Source organism: Pan paniscus, chromosome 23 (genome assembly GCF_029289425.2).
Source record: "Pan paniscus chromosome 23, NHGRI_mPanPan1-v2.0_pri, whole genome shotgun sequence".
Taxonomy (NCBI): domain Eukaryota; kingdom Metazoa; phylum Chordata; class Mammalia; order Primates; family Hominidae; genus Pan; species Pan paniscus.
This window is the reverse complement of record NC_085927.1, coordinates 54,981,620-55,003,837: the sequence shown is the minus strand read 5'-3', so window position 1 is coordinate 55,003,837 and position 22,218 is coordinate 54,981,620. Positions and strand designations below refer to the sequence as shown.

The 22,218-nt window shown below is 45.2% G+C and overlaps 1 protein-coding gene across 4 annotated transcripts in view; it reads right to left on the bottom strand.

The window, feature by feature from the left end:
- NUP50 (nucleoporin 50) overlaps positions 1-21,271 on the bottom strand; it is a 29,559-nt gene extending 8,288 nt beyond the window's left edge. The window contains exons 1-6 of one of the 4 annotated variants that reach the window (XM_055105647.2): positions 15,036-15,154; positions 13,672-13,922; positions 11,524-11,602; positions 8,064-8,147; positions 3,646-3,832; positions 823-1,485 (exon numbers count right to left, since the gene is read on the bottom strand). In XM_055105647.2, coding sequence (XP_054961622.1) covers positions 823-1,485; positions 3,646-3,832; positions 8,064-8,147; positions 11,524-11,592 — 1,003 coding nt within the window. In that variant the 5' untranslated portion in view covers positions 11,593-11,602; positions 13,672-13,922; positions 15,036-15,154. Of the gene's footprint in view, positions 1-822; positions 1,486-3,645; positions 3,833-8,063; positions 8,148-11,523; positions 11,603-13,671; positions 13,923-14,829; positions 15,176-15,479 lie in introns of those variants that run through there. The other 3 variants (XM_055105646.2, XM_034949110.3, XM_008964797.6) reach the window with 3 other exon arrangements.
- Between the last annotated feature and the right edge of the window lie 947 nt (positions 21,272-22,218).

Below are 22,218 nucleotides of genomic sequence, written 5' to 3'. Positions count from 1 at the left end.
AAAAATTTTTGTAGAGATGGGGTCTTGCTATGTTGCCCAGGCTGGTCTCAAACTCCTGGCCTCAGGTGAGCCTTCCACCTTGTCCTCCCGAAGTGCTGGGATTACAGGTGTGGGCCACCTCACCTGGCCTCACTTTCAACTGCTTACAAGTAGGTGTCTTCACAGACACCATTTGTTCACAGCCACCATGTGAGGAAGCAGCATCATGACATCACCCCACTTTTTAAGCTAACAACAGAGGTCTGGAGGGCCCAGACCTTGTGCCTTGTCTGGGGCACTGACGATACACACAGGAAACATCACTTAGACACCACTGCCACCCTCTGGAAAGGAGGCGCCTCCAAACCCACAGGAGGAAAACAATGTTGATTTCTTCTCTATGGCTATGAAAAGTCTACATTTGTAATGTATAGTCAAGTACTGTTTTGCCACATGACTTTATTTACAGTGAGATCTCCTAAGTACAAATCAATTCAGGGGACATTCATGATGAACTTTTCCAAAAACACAATTTTCAAAAAACGTCTTTAATTCACTTGTTTTTTATATGCTAAGCCATGTGTGTTTGAGACTTTTCAAAGTCAGGTGTTTTCAAATTCATTTTATTTTTAATCCTTATAAACAACCCTACAAAAGTCTTACTCTTTTATAAAGCAGGAATCTGAAACTCAGAGAAGCTGATTAGCTCTGTCTGAGATCACACATGGAGAGAACAACGTCTCAATGTGAATCCAGACCCATATTTGGAATCAAAGTCTCTGGGTTTCCCAAGAAACACGAATCTTATGCAAACCTCGACTCAACGACAAAGCTGGTACTTACCTTTGCATTCACCACTGTCACCTTCCGCTTGGCCCTCCAATGGTTTAGTGGGAAATGGTGAAGAGACTGGTTTACTCTGGGTAGTATCTTTGCCAAATAAACTGGAGTTTCCAGGGGAGAAAGAAAATCCAGTCAGGGGGACAGAGCTTAATGAGCCCAAAACAGAGCTATCAACTTTCTTGCCGAAATTAAATGAGGCACTTGTCGCTCCTAGTGATGATGGGTCCGTTTTCTTTTCAGATGCCACCTCCACCTTCTTGTCAGGTGTATCTTCAGTTTTGTTGCCATGAAACAAAAACGTTGACTCTTGCTGTAATTTTGTTGAGCCAAAAAGGGAAGGAGACTGTGTTTCAGCCGCCACTTTGTTAGATTCACTTTCAGAATTCCTGCCACTGTTCCCGTGTTGCTGTTCAATGTTTGCTAAATATTTCTCATAGTCTTTAAAGATAGGTGTCAGATCACAGAGGGGGTTTGTATTCACGTGCTTCACTATCCAATCCCGCACGGAGCAGTTCAAGGCGGCCAACTGCTTGTGATAGGCATTTCCGACACAAGCTTTACTGGAAGCAAGGCCAGAGGAGGAGGGCTGCTGACTGTCCCCATTACTTTTGGGATTTGAAACTTTATCAACCAAGGCGGTAGGGCCATTTGCAGCAAGAGAACCTACAGAAAGTTAATAATTAAACCATTTATTTAGCCTAATTTGATTAAATCATCTAGATTTTTATGCCACTCTGCCTTCATACTTTCTGCTTTTACTGTATCTCCCCCCACACCAAGACAGTCTTGCTCTGTCACCCAGGCTGGAGTGCCGTGGCACGATCTTGGCTCACTGCAACCTCTGCCTCCCAGGTTCAAGCGATTCTCCTGCCTCAACCTCCCAAGTAGGTGGGATTACGGGCACCCGCCACCACACCCGGCTAATTTTTGTATTTTAGTAGAGATGGGGTTTCATCATGTTGGCCAGGCTGGTCTTGAACTCCTGACCTCATGATCCGCCCGCCTCAGCCTCCCAAAGTGCTGGGATTACAAGCGTGAGCCACTGCTCCCGACCTACTGTGTCCTATTTTTGTGACCGCTCAAAAAGTATGTGTTCAAGGAGTAGTATTTAGTAACCAGTTGTCAGTAAAGCCGATTAATAAAGATCAAGTCAAAGTTTATACAAGAACACTAACCACCATATGCTTGCTCTACACATTTTAAAAATAATCTTTTCCTTCAAAAGGACGCCTATCTGAGATGTGATCGGGCGCGTCGAGGGTGGTGTGGCAGTAGACAAAAGGATGCCTATTTCAAACAGCACTGTTAGAACAGCAGGTCAGCATTAACACTTAATCCCCAAGGTTGTTGGGATGAACAGTATTAAAGTACAGTCGCCCCTCTGTACCTGCAGGTTCCACACCTGTGAAATGCAGTCCTCAGCCAGGTGCGGTGGCTCATGCATGTAATCCCAACACTTTGGGAGGCTGAGGTGGGCAAATCGCTTGAGCTCAGGAGTTTGAGACCAGCCTGGGCAACATGGCAAAACACCATCTCTACAAAAAATGTAAAAATTAGCTGAGTGTGGTGGTGTGTACCTATAATCCCAGCTACTGGGGAGGCTGATGGGGGAGGATCACTTGAGCTCGGGAGGTTGTGGCTGCAGTGAGCCAAGACCACACCAATACACTCCAGCCTAGGTGACAGAGCAAGACCCTGTCTCAATGCAGTACTCCAGGGATGAGAAACCAGTGGATACGAACACTCACTTTTCCTATCTAAGAGTTATGCTGGTCTGACTATGGGACTTGAACATCCGAGGGGGTGCTGAAACCAATCCCCAGGATACTAGGGGATGGCTGTAGTTAAAAATCTTAACAGAGGCCGGGCACAGTGGCTCGCGGATGTAATCCCAGCACTTTGGGAGGCCAAGGCAGGTGGATCACGAGATCAAGAGATCAAGACCATACTGGCCAACATGGTGAAACTCCGTCTCTACTAAAATTACAAAAATTAGCTGGGCATGGTGGTGCATGCCTGTAGTCCCAGCTACTCGGGTGGCTGAGGCAGGAGAATCGCTTAAACCCAGAGGCGGAGGCTGCAGTGAGCAGAGGTCGCGCCACTGCATTCCATCCTGGTGACAAAGCAAGACTCCAACTTAGAAAAAAACAACAACAACAACAACAAAACTTAACAGAGAGCACTTGTTTTACATCACACTAAACATTCTGCCAAATTAAAATCAAACAGTATACACTCTCAGAATAATCAGCTAAATACAACCCCACCAGTCAGGATCATTTCCAAGCTTTTAACCCATGATCCTATTCTCTGTTGCTAATTCCAAGAGTTTTTGACTAACTCCCTCAAAACAGGATCACCAATCAACACATCCCATACCCAAACAAACCTAGCGTGGGAGGCACCCTGGCCACGGAGAACCTCATCTGAGTTCCCAGTAGCCAGTTTGGTGCGAGGCACACAGAAAGCCCTTGGCACACAAAGGGTCTACATAGCATTTTCTTTTCTCTTTTGACTCTAGGTCAATTCTGAGGGTCATTCTCGTTTCAAAATTGAACATTCTGAGGCTTAGAGGCCAGGGTCACACAACTGGTAACTGGCAGAGCTGAGAACAAAACTGAGATGTTTTGGATCAAAAGCCTGTGCTCTAGCCACTTACTCTGTAAATAACCAACACCTCCCTAAGTTCCATCTCTTTCATTATTACCCTGGTTTTGCTCACATAGTTCCAAGACACAGGGTAGCTATAAGAAAAACATCTTTGCAAAGCTCTTTTCCATAGATTATACTTACACAGGCGGCTGGGGGATGGGAGCTACTTACCAAAGGCTACCTTGGGCTCTGCCGCTGCCTTTGCACTGGTGAAGGGAGGGGCACTGGTTATGTTGTTTCCATTCGACAGTCCTTCCAAAGGCTTCCCTCCAGCGCCACTACCAAATCCAGAAAAGCGTCCTCCTCCAGAAGGTACCACCAAACCTTTAAAACCTTTAAAGGCTCCTCCAGTGTCAGACTGAAATATGAAGGAGGAGCACACATTAGGTAAGTGTACTTTCTATTACCAAAAAGCTAGTGAGTGACAATAGCATCTTGGCTAAACAGCACCTAGACTCCACATGCAGTCAGTGTTATAAGGCAAACTGCTGGCACAAGCAGAAATAAGAAATGAGATGGGAAGATTTTATTCATAAGAACAGCTTTGCAACCCAAAGCTGCTTTCCTGAAACAGGCAGGAAGGACATTTAAAAAATATATGATGTGTATTTTTAGGACATAAAAGGTAAGAAAGACTAATGCAATAAACCTATGTACCCACCACCCAGCCTCAGAATTACTGAAGTGTCTCAATAAAACTAAATCCCAAATGAAAGATACTTCATGCACTACTCAGTCAAAGACCATTTACTGCCTAAAGAAATGATAAAAACATCAAGGTAGGTTAACTAAAAATATCCATTTGCCTAATTTCTTAACATCTGTAGCTTGCAACTGCTTTCAGCCTACAAAAACTTAGATGATCGAGTCTCAAATCTACATGTTCCTGTTAGCTGAGCAACCCGGGACAACTTCTTACTCTCCTTTTCCTCAATGCTTCCTTAAACTTGATTGTTTTAACAAGGTTTTTCTAGTAGGCCTTTTCCCTTTGTGCTAGCCTGCTCACATCTCTAACCTAAGATGCTCTGGAAATGTGTGGCATTCCGTATGAATTCTAAAGCTCCTCTCTGCCCCTGGAACTTTTGGAGAAAGGTTCCTCGGTTTATAGTGCTTTGCTAAATAAACTCACCACAATTTTTAGAAGCCCTTTATTGTTGTTGTTCACAGAAGTGATTACATTATAGGAAGTGATCTGCTTCTTAGACCGAACATCTAAGAGACAGTTCACAAATCTTAAGTTTCCACATGAGTGAATTATAACCATGATTTCACCAGAAAAAAAAAAAAAAATTAAACTGGAACCCCTTCATTTACTAAATGGGCCAGTTAGCCTAAATATTACTGCATGTTTTTCCAAAACCAAAGTTTCAATCTCATCTACAGAATTTCAGATGTTTACTGACCACTGATATATTTACGGCAATAAAATGAGGCAAAGAATGGAAAATTGTAACTTGTATGAGTTTTAATGCACATAATAAACAGAGCTTAGATTCTGTTGCTCTACATTTGATTTTTCATCATTTAAAATTCCAAACACACCACACTGATAGCTGTCATTTTAAAACAATGATTCATGGACAAACTGTAAAGCCATTAAGTGGCTTTTCAGGGCCTCCGATTTTGCACAAATTTAAAAGTCACTTGGTTTTTATAGGGATTTTAGAAATTGCTGATAGTAAATTGGCTCTAGAATCATAACAAAAATTCAAGAACCACAAGTTAAACAAAAAAAAAGATATTCAGAAAAATGAGAGTAAAAGTTGATTAAGATATTCATCAAGGGGACAGGTGTGGTGGCTCATGCCTATAATACCAGCACTTTGGGAGGCCGAGACATTCAGGTCACTTGAGCCCAGGAGTTTGAGGCCACCCTGGGCAACAGAGTGAGACCTCATCTCTACAAAAATGCAAAAATTAGCTGGGTGTGGTGGCGCATGCCTGTAGTCCCAGCTACTCAGGAGGCTGAGGCAGGAGGATTGCTTCAGCTCAGGAGGCGGCGGTTGCAGAGAGTCAAGACTGTGCCACTGCACTCCAGCCTGGACGACAAAGACCCTGTCTCAAAAAAAAAAAAAAGGGAAAATACCCATGTGGGCTCCTCCATGGGTACTGACACAGCCCCACATCCCTCAATTTCCCTCATTGGTTTTACTGTTCCCCATGGCACTTACAGAGGAAAAATTAATACTATGTATTTGTTCTCTTCCATAGGGCAAGATGATTTTGGTCTTTTTTACTCACCAATATATCTCCAGTGCTCAGCAGATCTACTGAATCCACTATTTAGGAAAAGCCACATTTCAGCATTCTGGTGGGTGACATGACATTTAATTGTCCTAATATAATATGAAAACTTCAGGCTAAGAGTTACAGCTAAAATTATCTGTGGATTTCTATTATCCACCTACATTTAATTTCCCTTAGTTGCCCAAGGGCTCCTGCCCTCTCCTTCCCTCATCCCTTCAGCTTAAGTTGTAGATTATGGTCTGTACTGTTTCTACCTCTTGAACTTCCTTCGGTTGCACAGGTGACTGCCCCTCCTTCAGAATGGCTTCCCTTGGCTTCTGCAGTGAGCTTTGTTTCTCACTCCTCGTAGGACCCTCCACCTGCATGCCTCCTCTCGCCCATTCCCATGGCCTCAATCCCCCACTCCCACGGCCTCAATCCCCCACATGACGAAAGCTCCCGGAGCTGTGCCCATCCTTGCCATAATTCCTGTTGTATACCTAGTGGTCTTCTAGGGCACTCCACTTGAGTGTACCAAGGCCTTTCAAATACAGCATTTCCAAGACCAACCACTTCCTCCTTAATTAAACTGTCCCTCCCCCCATGTATCTTCCCAGTGAAAGAGCCATCAAACATCACTCAGCTCAACACCTACGTCTACCACCTAGTCACCAGTCAAGGCAATTCATAAAATCAGACCAGAAAAAAAAAACAAAAAAAAAAACCCTGAAGTTCAAGAGGTTTACTATACAACAGGCAGGTAGAAATGTATTATACATCTGAAAATAACACCATGTTGTACACCATACGCGTATAATTTTTGTCAAGTAAGAAATACAATTTTTAAGCAAAATATAATTAATTAATTACAAAACACAAGACCTAATCTCTTGTGATCTGAGATTTGCTTCCTCTGTACCTACTTCCTTTCTTGGCAGTGCAGCCCGTTAACCTGAATTCTACATGAAAGAGCTTTTACAACGTCAGGAAATGAAGCTCCTCTCATGCATCTGAAGCATGCAATGGAGCAGAGAAAGAGCACACACTTACGACATTAGCCATGGCATCCTAAAGACGTTCAAGACTACCCAGAACCACCTGAGAATCGATTTCATGTAGGATTACGTATCTCTGCCTCGAATTACACTATATTGGTATATACAGTAATATATTTTAGGAAAACTGCGAATACTTGAATTGTTTTCCCATTAACACATACCACCGTTTATGAGACGCTCTGAGTGACTGGCTGTTGTAAACGTCTTACTGACTGCCTCCTCACCACTGCCACCTACCTGGCTCCCTTCCTTACATGTTTTCAAACTTTAATACATTTTATGATCAAAACTTTGGCAATGTAATGAATATTTTTGTAATAACAATTTCTTTTCATTGCTTCTCAAAGTGTGAATGATATACCTTTCCTTTCCTTTTTTTTGGAAATAAAAGGGAAATAAGCTTGCATGTCCCTTAAGGAGAACGCTCAGGAAAGGAAGTATTTCCACTCCCAGGAAGCCTGCGTTATGCTTACTGGCGCGGCACCTCTAACCTGACCATTTGAGATCCTCCAATGACCATTTCCTTGGAGCATCACGTTGGTGCTCAAAAAGCTTCAGATCTTGGAGCATTTTGGATTTCCAGATTAGAGACACCCAAGAATATAGTCTATTCTTGATGTTTTAAACACTGCAAAACGTGGGGTAGGGTAGGTTTATTTCAAAGCTGCCACCCAGGATATTCAAAGTGGCATCTCCTGCCTAACACCAGATGTTCAGGCCACCGAGACCACACTCTCTTGGGTCTAGAATGCATCTGAAGGGAGAGGATGTACTGCGGACGAGTACTTAGATGCGGAGTGACTGCTTAATAATCAGCACATTATTTCAAAAATTGAGTTACAACTCATCTTCCATCCTTCTTAGCACAGGAATGAATCATTTTAATATACTATACTAGCAAAAAAATCCACACCTAAAATGCCTCTAGTATAGTGAAAGGGCTCCCCCTACCAAGGCCTCGATCGCAGGGAGCAGACAAGACTCTCAGAAGATCCTTGCGTTTTCCTTTCTTCCTCCAATCTGATGCCACTTCGCCCACCTCTGTATTGCTTTGCTCGTTTTTCTTCTCCAGATTGTCACTCAACTTGAATTTGTCTATATTTATCTTATTTCCTCAACCGGATAAGCTCTCTTTAAGGTCCAGACCTGACGTTTCTTATTTTTTTCTATCTCCCATGACCTACATCAAAGAATAAGTATTTTAAGAAAGCATTTGTTGATATCATTGCTCCCAGCGGAGGGATTGCTGTGCAACCCAGAAATCAAATGAGTATTTAATAGCAAGAGCTGTAAGGGGGCACTCACTTCGAATCCAACATTTCTGCGCTTTGCTTTCTTTATGGCTCTATTCTTCAAGACTTCCTCACTGGCCATGGAGAATGTTCCCACCTGCAATACAATACAAATTAAGCAGCAGTAAGATAAAGCCAAACAGATGACAAAATGCTCAACAACAACAACAAGCTAGAACTGAGCCACTGTGTCCGGCCTCTCAAAAATAAATTTTGGCCAGGCACAATGGCTTGCGCCTATAATACTAGCGCTTTGGGAGGCCAAAGGTCAGGAGTTTGAGACCAGTCTGGCCAACATGGTGAAACTCTGTCGCTACTAAAAATGAAAAATTAGCTGGGCATGGTGGTGGGCACCTGTAATCCCAGCCACTTGGGAGGCTGAGGCAGGAGAATCACTTGAACCCTCCGGGAGGTGGAGGTTGCAGTGAGCCGAGATAGCACCACTGCACTCCAGCCTGGGCAACAGAGCAAGACTCTGTCTCAAAAAAATACATAAATAAATTTTGTTATTTATAACATACACATGATTTTTAAGATGAGTCCTGCCCAACTTGCCCACTGTACGAAAGGCCACGGAGGCACCTAGGACCTTGCTGGACAACCACTGCTCTTCCACAGTGCGCTCAAAGCACACTCATGTCCACACTTCTGATGTCCACGTCAGAAATCTGCTGAATATCTTCGGCTTTAGTTTATAACCCTTCTTTTACCCTGTAGGGTCGGAATAAAATATTTCCCATGCAAAAATTCTCACCTATAGTTGTTTCAGATCATATTAAACTTAACGGGCTCCTACACTCATAGAGGGGACCATCTGGCTGCACTTGCCCCAAGTTAAATGTACTTAACTAAATGTAATCTTTCCACACATTTCATTAGCATATGTTCGAATGGGAGTTCTTTCATTCCTGAATATTTTAATGTCTAAGCAAATAGTTACATGGTAATCTAGATGTTACTACAGCCCAGAATGTAACTGTGCTTAAGATCTTAAACCAACAACAACAAAAAACCAAAAACCCCCATAACCAAAGATTTTAGTTAAAAAGCACCAAGTCAGTTTTGACCCTGTCAAAACATTCACATCCTTGGGATTCTGGTTTCCCTAAACATATGTGAGGAGATACACTTGTAGAGAAAAAAAGTACTAGTACCAGAAAGATTCCGAAAGAAGGAAGATGGCCGTCTAAGAATAAGCTTGGAAACAGTTGCAGTTTTAACATTTTTCTTTTTTCACTTAGCACTATGCTGTTAACCTGAAAGTGGTGGTTACAGATTTCCTTAGTCATCTGGCCTGGGGGTAACACACTGCTGATAAGGTACGACTGTAGAGTCCAGCCCTACTGGGCTTTGCGGGTGTTCTCCTCGAAGGGGGAAACAGAGATTGTAAGAAATAAAGACACAAGACAAAGAGATAAAGAGAAAACAGCTGGGCCTGGGGGACTACTACCACCAAGACACGGAGACCGGCAGTGGCCCCGAATGGCTGGGCGTGCTGATATTTATTGCATACAAGACAAGGGAGCAGGGTGAGGAGGATGAGTCGTCCAGGGGATTGACAAGGTCAAGCAAGTCACGTGATCATGGGACAGGGGCCCTTCCCTTTTAGGTAGCTGAAGCAGAGAAGGAAAGCAGCGTACGTCAGCATTTTCTTCTATGCACTTATCAGAAAGATCAAAGACTTTAAAACTTTCACTATTTCTTCTACTGCTATCTACTAAGAACTTCAAAGAGGAACCAGGACTACGGGAGGAGCATGAATGTGGACAAGGAGTGTGACCACTGAAGCACAGCACCACAGGGAGGGGTTCAAGTCTCTGGATGACTACTGGCAAGCCTGGACAATATCCAATCTCCCACAAGAAGGTGGTGGAGCAGAGTGTTCCCTGATTCCTCCAAGTAAAGGAGACTCCCTTTCACGGTCTACTAAGTAACAGGTGCCTTCCCAGGCACTGGCGTTACCACTTGACCAAGGAGCCCTCAAGCGGCCCTTATGTGGGCGTGACAGAGGGCTGGCTCACCTCTTGCCTTCTAGGTCACTTCTCACAATGTCCCTTCAGCACCTGACCCTGTATCTGCCGGTTATTCCTTGGTTATATTAGTAGTACAACAAAGAGTAATATTAAAAGCTAATGACTAGTAATGTTTATACTAATGATTGATAATGCCCGTGATCATCTCCGTATCTAATTTGTATTATGACTATTCTTATTCTAACTATTTTATGTATTATACTGAAACAGTTTGTGCCTTCAGTCTCTTGCCTCGGCACCTGGGTAATCCTTCGCCCACATCCTGTAAGTACAGCTGTGTTTTATTCTTTGTTTTTCAGACAGGGTCTCACCCTGTTGCCCAGGCTGGAGTGCAGTGGTGCAATCATAGGTCACAGCAGCCTTGAACTCCTGGGCTCAAGCAAACCTCCCGCCTCAGCTTCCCAAGTTGCTGTGACTATAGGCTCATACCACCATGTTCAGCTAATTAAAACAATTTTTGGGGGGGTTGGGTGCGGTGGTTCTCGCCTGTAATCCCAGCACTTTGAGAGGCTGAAGCAGTTGGATCACCTGAGGTCAGGAGTTCGAGACCAGTCTGACCAACATGGTGAATCCCTGTCTCTACTAAAAATACAAAAATTAGCTGGGTGTGGTGGTGTACACCTGTAATCCCAGCTACTTGGGAGGCTGAGGCAGGAGAATCACTTGAACCCGGGAGATAAAAGTTGCAGTGAGCCGAGGTTGTGCCACCGCACTCCAGCCTGGGTGACAGAGTGAGACTCTGTCTCAAAAAAAAAAAAATTTTTTTCTAGAGACCGGGATCTCTCTATGCTGCCCAGTCCTAATGTTTATAAGGGAAAAATGATCAGATTTCCTCAGGGGAGACCATTTTTATTCTGCTGGAAAAGGAACTAGGCCAATCTCAATTCTATTCCTATAAATGCAATTGTTAGGGGTCTCAGGTCTACCATTAAGAAAAGGAAATAAAGCAGGCCTCCAAGAAGCATTAGGGAAACGGAGTACCACAGACCAAGATGGTGATGGTGTACCACTTTCACATCTGAGCAGTGTGCTAAGTTCATGACTAGATCACTTAACTCAGCCTTCAGTCATGACTACATCACTTAACTCAGCCTTCAGTCATGACTAAAATGGCTTACAGCAAACATGGGTTCAGAATGCTTCAAGTATACGAAACTCAGGAGGAAAGTGCTTCTACTAAGGAGAATATTTAAGGAGCAGGCACTAGCGGAAAAGCACATCTAAATGTAATTAATACATTTCTACACTAACTAGAGGTCACAAAAATGTAATTAATAAATATCTACACTAAGTACAGGTCATATAATTTCTTGTCATCTCCCATTCATGATGTTCTTAGAAAGGTCTTTTAGTTCTGTCACAAGTCTTCATGAGGAACCCCAAAATGAATGTAAAAGGCAGAAGAAACAGGAAATCATTCTTAGGGAAGCTGCTTTTTACCTCTTCAGCTTCATCTTCTTGATCCCAATTCCTATCTGTCAGTTCCTTCTCGGCATTTCTTTTGGCCATGTTTTCGAACCTAAGTTATAGAAAACAGAAGAGTTTATTTTTCTAGAAGAATAAATTCTTATAAAGAATTTAAAAAATTCACTCTAGCATGAAGTGAGATAAAAACATCTCTGGTTTTTTTTATCAGGGAAAAAAACCATCTGGAAACTGCTTTAATGAGAACTTTACATTGGTGCTGTTAGGCTCCCAGTGTTACAAATCAATAAAGGCTTTTTCCAGGAGGCAGAAGAAGATTCCTAGGGAACACCAGCAGTCCTGAACAACACTAAACCGACTCCATTTGGAAAAATTAAAATGAAATATCAATTGATTTTTTAAAAATCTGGAATCTGAAGTACTGTATATATAATCAAAAACTCCTTAACTTATTCTACGCATATACATACTGAAAGTCTTGTCATAAGGAAAATAATTTTAATATTTAAAATTCTCTTAAAGATGATCTTAAAGATCTCTTAAAGATGTATCTTTCAGTAAGAATAGAATAACGGGCTGGAAACGCCTTCACAATATGAATACTGTTCTTTAGGCTACAGCCGACAGAGATACATGGTTACCAAGACTGAACATTTTGTTGCTTCAAATTATATATTGCCAAGACAATTAGAAGTCCAAAATGATTAACATGGATGTGTTAGTATTCTGGGAACTTATAACCTTTCAAAAATAAATCATTGGCTTAACTCTTCAATACCATGGCATTAGTGGAAGGGGCAGGAGTTGGGGAACAGCGTGAACTCTGCAGTGGATTCCGGCGCCTAACCAAAGAGGGTGCTCCTGTCCATCCCTTAAAATTTACGATTTGTTTTCTGATCTTAATATCATAACAACAAAACAAAAAACCCACAACCCAGAGCTCCGCTATGAGCGTTGTGCTGCCTTCTTCACTAACTCTCCAGCTGGACAAAAAACCTTTCCATTTCCCCTGCTACCCACCTCGCCCAAAAACTTACTGATTAGTTTTGGGGACCTGCCAGGTCTTGTTAAACCTGCCTGAACTCCTTCGTGATACTCTCCCCACTCTTGTTTGCCCTCAACACCACAATACACCAGAGTAAGCTTCCTTATTCTGGTGTATTGTGTAATACAGAGTGTATTAAAACCCCACAAAGTGGTCGCTAAGATATGAGGTGACATATCACTCTTTAGTATCTAAAAGTAAAATGCAAATGCTGGTATTCCAAAGGCCTCTACAATTTGATGGCCAGTGGAGTAATTACATACGGGCTGTCAGCTTTTAATACATTTTAGTGATTTTTAAATTTTGTAAGTTTATGCTATTTTTCTGATTACAAATGATATTAAAGTCCAAGATTCTAAAATATAAAGGATGAGAAATAAATATACTTTCCATTTGCTGGGAACCCTCTCTTTTTAATGTCCACCCAAAAACACTTGGTTAAGTTTTGCCATTAATCTTTGTCATACAAACAAAAACAAATATAGGAATAGACATAATTCTTTACTGTGCAGAAACCAGGTCTCTGTACGGATTCTTTTTGGCAATTTCCCTACTCATTAACTAATGTCTCCACCAGAGGGTTGGAGAAGTAAGAAGTCACCAACGGTCACGTTTGCTATTTAAGATTAACTGTGGGGCCGGCGAAGTGCCTCACGCCTGTAATCCCAGCACTTTGGGAGGCCAAGGTGGGCAGATCACTTGAGGTCAGGAGTTTGAGACCAGCCTGGCCAAGATGGTGAAACCCCGTCTCTACTAAAAATAAAAAAATTAGCTGGGCGTGGTGGTGGCACCTGCAATCCCAGCTACTCCGGAGGCTGAGGCAGGAGAATCTCTTGAACCCAGGAGGCGGAGGTTGCAGTGAGCTGAGATCGCGCCAATGCATTCCAGCCTATGTGACAGAGCAAGACTCCGTCTCAAAAAAAAAAAAAAAAAAAAAAGAAAAAAAGAAAAGAAAAAGAAAAAAAAATTAGCTGTGGAGAAAAAAGGGATGGAGCTGAATGCACAAAAACTGTAATAGTAAAATTGTAACTTCTAACTCATACCCACAATGAAGAGACAGGTGACGCAGTAAAATAGTCTAAATAAATGTAGGGGCTTCCACGTTCTAACATACTCACCAAATCAGTATATAACCAAAACGCAGGGATCTTTGTTTTGTTTACAGATATACTCCAAATGCCCCAACAGTGCCCAGCTCAAACAGCAGGTGTCCTGTCTGTCATTAGATCAGTGAGCTGGGGAAGTATTTCCCCAGTGAGCATAAGTATTTCAAAAAATACTAAAAGATGCTGGCATCCCAGTTTTGCCATTTTCTAGCTGTGAAAACTTGGGCAAGTTATATTTAATTTTTGTGCCTCAGTTTCTTCATCTGTGGAACAGGAAGTATTAAGAAAGTTAAGATAAACAAAGACTGGCTTAGAACAGTACCTGGAGCAGAGGAAGGGCTTAATAAATTATTAAAGAAACAAGTTTTATTAGAAGCAAAGGCTATAAACTATCATTTTCCCTCCAAAACATAAAAGTTGTAGCATGGAAGAAGAATAACTTGGATTACAAACCAGATTTTTACAAATATTTTACCAAATCCCTATTTTATTTCAAAGCACGACACTTCAGACAATACATTTTGCTTTTACGCTACAAGTGGGGGGGAAAAAACCCTCTGTAAAATATTCAGAACAAGGCCTGGCACCTGGAGTCTTATGTCTAGCTACTGTTATGAAGAACTTAAGGGAGGTGGAAGGATCTCTTGAAGCCAGGAGCTGGAAACCAACTTGGTCTCTACGAAAATAAAGATGGACATAGATTAGATGAATAGAAATAAAAAATTAGCCGAGCGTAGTGGCGCACGCCTGTGGTCCCAGCTACTTGGAAAGCTGAGGCAGGAGAATCACTTGAGCCCAGGAGCTTCAGGCTACACAGTGAGCTACCACTACACTGAGGCCTGGTGACAAAGCAAGACCCAGTCTCAATCAAACAATCAACAAAAGGGAATTTAAAAAACGTTTGCGTTTGTGGGTAAAAAACCAAATCAGACATCATTTCTAGGTATGAAGCAACATGGTAGGAGACTGAAAGTCTAGGTAAACTGGAAAAAAACATTATTTGTGCCTGATATAGTTATGTGGTCTCTGGCATCTGGTGTAGCTCTGCCCTTGGAAAGCTCAACTTGTCAACATCAGCTTAAAACGAAAACACAGATTTGGCTACACTTAATAGTGAAGTGCCTTGTTGGAGGAAAACAACAAGGGGGCCAACTAAGGAGACAGAAATACCTCATCTCCAAGCTGGTTCTTAATGGAACCGAGCAAATGGGTGATGAATGACCCGGGAACGCAGTAAGAAAGTGAAGCTAGGCCAGAAAGGTAATGCGCCCAACAGAACAGAGACCAGGGGCGGCCAGGGGGAGAGGAGGCTCGAGAGGAATCGCTAGGAAGGAAACGGAGAAGACCACGCCAGGACAGCCCTGCCAGCCCCCTACCTCCGGCGGGGCCGCAGGGGAGAGTCTCACTCGAGTCGGACGCCGCAGCCCGGTGAGGCCCGGGCCCCGCTTCACAAACAGCCGGGGCTGCGTCGCCGCTGTCATCCCACCCCACCCTCCACCCGTCGCTCCCCACCCGCGCGCCCGACCCAGGCTCCCTCCCTAGAGTCCCGACCTCTAACCCTGTACCCCACTTCCCAGGGTCCCGTCCTCCAGCCCCGTAAGCCCCTCCCCAGGGTCTGGTCCCCCAGCCCCGCACGCCTCCCCAGGGGCCCGTCCCCCGGCGCTGAACCCGCACCCCCCTCCCCAGGGTCCAGTCCCCAGCCCTGCACTCGCACTCCCCTCCCAGGCCCGAGCCCGCTCCCGCCCTCCCGGCCCTGGGCTCTCAGCACCAGGCTCCCGCCCTCAGCCCCTTCCCCTCCCGCGCCCGCCGCCGCCCCTCACCTCCTCGGCGGCCGCCGCTGCACTCGCTGGGTCTTGGGTGCGGCGAAACCCGGGGCGCAGCGGCGCAGGGGTCTGGAGCCCGCAGGGGTCGCTGGGCTGAGCGCGCTCGGCCGCTTCCGGTGCTGCGCTGCGGAACTCAGAGGAGTTGGTGCTCGGCAAGCCCAGAGACTCAAACACCATGTCCCTGGGGGGGATCCTCACGCTGTGTTCGGCAGGGAGGCGAGAGCGCCGGTTCAGCCAGAGACCGCTGGGGGAACCGCGCCGAACACGCTCCGGGCGGCCATTTTGTAACTCGAATCTACCCCCAAAACCAATTCGAAAAAAAGAGAGGAAAGAAACGCCCGCGTTCAGCTACTGCGCAAGCGCGCTGGCGCTTCCGGCAGTAGCACCTCCTTCCGCCGGCCGGGCCCCTTACGCGGCGCATGCGCCCAGCTCCCTGGAAACCGGCGCGGGGCTGAGAATGCCGGTCTCGCGCAAGCGCGCACGCGCCGACCTTAATCTCGTAGCCGGCGCCAGCAGCCGCGGTTTGGGGCGTCGGCTCACGTGGGGCCGGCAACGCGTCTTCCAGGATGTTCGCGCGCTAGTCACCGCTGAGGGGCCGGCGATGCGCGAGGAGTTCCGGCGAGGAAGGTCGGTCAGGGGACATGGCCGAGGCCCGCGGTGTCCGCGTGTGGGAGCTGCAGGGCTGAGGAGAGGCCGCCCGCAACCCTCGGGAATCGTGTGAGGTGCCACTGGGGTCGCTTCACATCAGGAGGCCCCGTCCCGGGGGACGCGCGCAGGTGACCCTGCTGGCCGTACCTGGCCGGGGTGGCCCGGAGGGGCTGGGTCTCGGCCCCAGGAGGGGCCGTGTGGGCCGCCTGTTAAAGGACCCCTCGTTCGCTGACATTTGATTTTGCGTTGGGTGCCTTCTCTTCTGTTTTTTTCAGCCAGTGAGATCCGTCCTGGGCACTCAGCTGTAGAGCAGGCGAACGAGTCCTGCGTTTTCTGCGCTGAGGTCTCCTGGCCCGTAGGCCAGGCAGCCTCTGAGCTCCTTTCTCACCAGCAGCTTGCGATCCCTCATCCCTGGCCCTGTCACTCCCCGCTGTTTCCAGTGCCGCCTTTTTTTTTTTTTTCTTTGAGATGGAGAGTTTAACTTGTTCGCCCAGGCTGGAGTGAAGTGGCACGATCTTGGCCTACTGCAACCTCTGCCTCCCGGATTCAAGCGATTCTCCTGCCTCAGCCTCCCGAGTAGTTGGGATTACAGTCGTGCGCCACCACGCCCGGCTAATGTTTATATTTTCAGTAGAGACGGGTTTTCACCATATTGGTCAGGCTGGTCTCGAACTCGTGACCTCAGGTGATTCCCTCCCCCCCACCACCTCAGCCTCCCAAAGTGCTGGGATTACAGGCCTGAGCCACCGTTCCCGGCCTCGAGCGCCTTCTTATAAACTGGATGGTGGTTTTTGTTTTCACCTTCAAAGTCGAATCTCCCTAGTCCGTTTATTACCGGAAAGAGGTCTCCACTCAGACCCAGCGAGAGGCTTCTTGGATGTTGCGCAGGAAAGAATTCGGGGCGAGTCCACGGACTAAAGTGAAAGCAAGTGTATTAGAGAAGTGAGAAAGCAAAAGAATGGCAGAGCAGGGCATTCCTAAAAGCGGGAGGAGGAAGGCGCCCGCCTTAGGTACAGTGCTTGTTCAAATCTAAGGTAACAGCCAAAAAAATCTTGGGGGACATGGGCTCTACCACGAGGGCCCACGACCAAGGTTTCATGCGCGTCCGTGTGAAGAGACCGCCAAACAGGCTTTGTGTGAGCAACATGGCTGTTTATTTCACCTGGGTGCAGGCGGGCTGAGTCCGAAAAGACAGTCAGGGAAGGGAGATAGGGGTGGGGCCGTTTTATAGGATTTGGGAAGGTAATGGAAAATTACAGTCAAAGGGGGTTGTTCTCTGGTGGGCAGGGGTGGGGGGTCACAAGGTGCTCAGTGGGGGAGCTTCTGAGCCAGGAGAAGGAAATTCACAGGGTTAATCACTTAGTTAAGGTTGGGCAGGAACAAATCACAATGGTGGAATGTCATCAGTTAAGGTGGGGCAGGGCCTTTTCACTTCTTTTGTGATTCTTCAGTTACTTCAGGCCATCTGGGCGTATACGTGCAAGTCACAGGGGATGCAATGGCTTGGCTTGGGCTCAGAGGCCTGACACAAGGATCGTTCATCTTTGTTTACTGACTGTGGCAAAGATCTATATTATCTTTAAAGCGAAACCTAAATGAAGAATGCTTTTGATCTTAAGATATTGTTAGGTTTTGAAGGGAAGACGAGAGTTAAAGAATGACACACAGGTCGGGTGCTGTGGCTCACGCCTGTAATCTCAGCACTTTGGGAGGCTGAGGCGGGTGCATCACCTGAGGTCGGGAGTGCGAGACCAGCCCGACCAACATGGTGAAACCTCATCTCTACTAAAAATACAAAAATTAGCGGGGCGTGGTGGCAGATGCCTGTAATCTCAGCTACTTGGGAGGCTGAAGCAGGAGAATCACTTGAACCCGCGAGGCGGAGGTTGCAGCGAGCCAAAATCACGCCATTGCACTCCAGGCTGGGTAATACAGTGAGACTGCGTCTCAAAAAAAAAAAACAACAACAACAACAACAAAGGGCAGCTCAACAGCAACACAGGTATATGGCAAAAACCTACAGAGATGGGGGATCAGCTTAATGCCAGAGCCCACTGCTGCTTACAGGCTGGGGTACTTATAGGGCAGGAGGGGAATGGGCACTATGGCTTGCCATGTGAATATACTTACCAGTATATCTATCCATAAAACGTTCTATGATCAGGCAGTTTGGCCCTTGTTCCCTCAGAATGTGACAGTGATGTTCCTTGCACCTTTGCTGAGCAAGGTTTGATAGGGATGTTCCTTCAATTGGGCCTTTACCCAACAGGGTTTGGTAAGAAAGTTGGGCAGGAAATTTCTCACGGCCTGAACCCCCGTGGAATGTTTCACTTTGACCAGTGTCTGCGAAATGGCGGGGGGCTTAGAAAATGGTGCAGTTTGGCCGGGCGTGGTGGCTCACGCCTGTAATCCCAGCACTTTGGGAGGCTGAGGCGGGTGGATCACAAGGTCAAGAGATCGAGACCATCCTGGCCAACATGGTGAAACCCTATCTCTACTAAAAATACAAAAAATTAGCCGGGCGTGGTAGCGGGTGCCTGTAGTCCCAGCTACTCAGGAGGCTGAGGCAGGAGAATGGCGTGAACCCGGGAGGCGGAGCTTGCAGTGAGCTGAGATTGCCCCACTGCACTCCCGCCTGGGCAACAGAGCGAGACTCTGTCTCAAAAAAAAGAAAGAAAGAAAATGGTGCAGTTTGGACTAACAGATACAGCGACATCAAAATGTTTCCTGGGTCTGTTAAGTCCTGGGTTTGTTTAGTGAACGTTATTAATCTGTTCCTGTAACCCTAAACATCTTGTGACTGCTAAGAATGCAGCCAACAGGTCTCTGCCTGATTTTACCTACTGCCTCTTCAAGATGGAATTGCTCTGGTTCCAATGTCTCGGACAAACTGGCTGCTTGATCTCCAGGTTGTGACCATGTCAGGGATAGAGGCAGCTTAGGTAGAGGTAGACTTTCTTGTACTCAACATTGAATTGTGGCTTAGTTAAAATCAGAACTTTCATTCTTGCAGTAATACAGTATTGTAGGGGTAAGCCAAATGATTAACACATTTACTTAATTACACATTGTAGCATTGAAATAACTGATGCCTTTCTAATGCAAATAAAAAAGATTTATGTATATAATAGCACTGTAGCTGTCTTGCGCCTTACTGGATGGATTTCATTGCTGGCTAAAATGACAACTTTAAACTGGCCATAACTCAGAAGAATGGAGGCACTTTGCACGCAGACATCTACCTCCATTGAATTTGGCTACTTCCTTTTAATGAAGCTCGTCTCTTGTTATGAAATACTCCTCCAAAGGTGTTAGCCACTTTTTTCCTATACTCTGCCTTTCAAAAATCCCTTTCAATTTGCTTAACCCCTGAGAGCCAAAGGACTGTGATGGTTGTTAGGCTGGGTCATTGTCATCATGTTCAGTAAATAAATACCCAGACATGTCAGTTTACCTACTTTACCTGATTCCAAATGAGTCTATGGTGATGTGATCCTGCCTTTCTTTCTGCTGTTAGAGGTCCATGCCAGGAGCCAGCTTTGTATCAGTTTTGCCACAGTGATCAAGTCATAAGTGTCTCAGATCATTCAAGCCCAGTTTAACCTAGCAAAGAAAATTGCAAGATAATATTGCTGTGTTCTAGCTGTGTTCTGGCCTTCATTTTAGGTAGGCTTAAACCTTGACCTGGAGTCATTCCTGTTACGATTTACCAGAAAACACCCAACAGGAAGCCTACAGAACTACACTTTGCTCCTAATGTTAAGGAATGAAAACAGGAAATGTTCTGTTATCTGCCTGGCACTGGGGCTTTGGAGTTAATCTCCTGGCCGTATCACTTACCAGCTTGGCAGCCTTGGACAAACGGAACTCGGAGCTCAGTTTCCTCATCTGTAAAGCGAGGGTGTATTATGTACCTTCATTTGGTTGTACAGATTAAGTGTGAACACTTAGGTAAAGCACACAGTATGGGGCTGAGTAAATGGACTGTTAAATAAGACAGTATCACTTGTTTTTAAGTTCCTTGGAGCTTTCTCCCCTAAACAGCTCAAAAGATTTTCATTTTTTTCTAATGCTAATATTTTTCTAATTCTTGTTTTAAAATATTTTACTGTAAAATATTTTGGCCAGGTGTAGTGGCTCACACCTGTAATCCCAACACTTTGGGAGACCAAGGCAGGAGGACTGCTTGAGCCCAGGAGTTGGAGACCAGCCTGAGCAACATAATGAGACCTCGTCTCGTCAAAAAACAAAAATGGAAAATTTTTAGAAAAAACAGGCCGGGCATGGTGGCTCACGCCTGTAATCCCAGCACTTTGGGAGGCCAAGGTAGGCAGATCGCTTGACCCCAGGAGTTTGAGACCAGCCTTGGCAACATGGCAAAACCCTATCTCTACAAAAACTATTTAAATTAGCTGGGCATGGTGGCACGTGGTAGTTCGAGCTACCTGGGAGGGCTGACGTGGGAGGATTGCTTAACCCCGAGAGGTCGAGGTTGTAGTGAGCCGTGATTGCACCACTGCACTCCAGCCTGGGCGACAGAGCAAGACCTTGTTTCAACATAAGTAAAATATTTGTGAAATGGTAATTCAGTTTCTTTTTTTTTTTAACTGATCAAAAATATAACTTTCACCCCCACTGAGGCTTAAAAGAACAAAAAAAAGTGTGACTGACATTCGGCGGTTTTGGCTTCTAGACCGCCACTAATATTGAACTGAGTTCCAGTAACTCTGGCTAAAAGCGAAGAGCTGTGTTTTAGCCAGAGCAGTTTTATTATGAGTTAGATTTATGATTTCCAGTAGGCTTTTTGAAATGTTGGCCAGAGGTCGGGGACTCCCGGTCCCCATTCATAGATTCTAGACTGAATCTCTTTCAATATGAACACATTTGGCTCTTTAAGAAGGACTTATTCAACTGGGATTCAACTGGATTGTCTCGAGACTTTGGGCAGAGCACATGACTTACTTTGTCCTAAAGATTCCAATCTGCTGGACACTCAGAAACTTTCACAACTCCTATTTTTCATATTTTTTCATATTTTAGGCTTCAGTGCAGAAGGATTAAAACTAATGGCTAAGTTTTCTAATGCTGTTATTTATTTTTTCTTGAGGCTTTATGGTCACTAAAAAAGTAACAATATATAGTACGTAAAAAAACTTAAAGCTACTGTGGCTTATAAAAGCGTATCTTTTTTCTGAGAACAAAATTAGCCAATTAAATAATAAAACCATCAAGAGACGTCACCAGTCAATGATGACGGGGCAAAAATTGTTCTGCATTCCGAGGAGGGAGAAATCGGTGCAAGCAGAAGTGATTAAACATCCACATCTTGGAGCTAAATGACCTCCTAGGATGGATGGGTTTTATAGAGGTGGAGAGGTGGGGGGAGGGTGCTGGATGAAATAACTGGAAAATCTCCTTTTTCTTACTATTGTTCTTCAGTCCCTTTATAGGCACAACTGCTTAAAGAAACCAGATGGCCCCAGGATGGTGCCAGAGCTTCCTGACCCCTTATCAGATACCAGAGGAAGATAAGACTGCAGAGTGGAACAGGATAGGCAACCCCTGGTTGGCTTCAGATCATTATCATGTCGTTATAATGCTAAAATTCCTTCTCCTAAAAGAAAGTCTCCACCATTTTGTGTACATGTGATGTATGAAGACGTATGTTTATGAATTGTGCGTGCACATTTAGAGTCTCACTTTGCACATGCTAACTTTCCTCTCCTGTCCCACACCTAGTCCTAAAAACTCCATGCCTTTCTAGTGTTTGGGGAGAAGGGGCATTTAGAGTTAAGAGCCCCTTCCCTGGCCAGCGACTAAAACCTGGTTACCGTTTACAGTTGAATGTCCTCTGCGTAAATCGATACAAAGTGGGGAAAGAGCTGAGTTTACCAGTGACGACTGGAAGACCCTCTCTTTGAGATTTGTACCAAACCAGGTCTCAGTCTGCCTGTACCTGCTCTGTCATTGCTTTCACTGTGTTGATCTGCTTGCTGCTTTACCCTTTGTGTCTGGCCCTCTCTTATACTTAGCCTTCTTTCCTCCTGTCCGTCTCCACCCTCTTTCACATACTTTTTCTCAGTTTTGT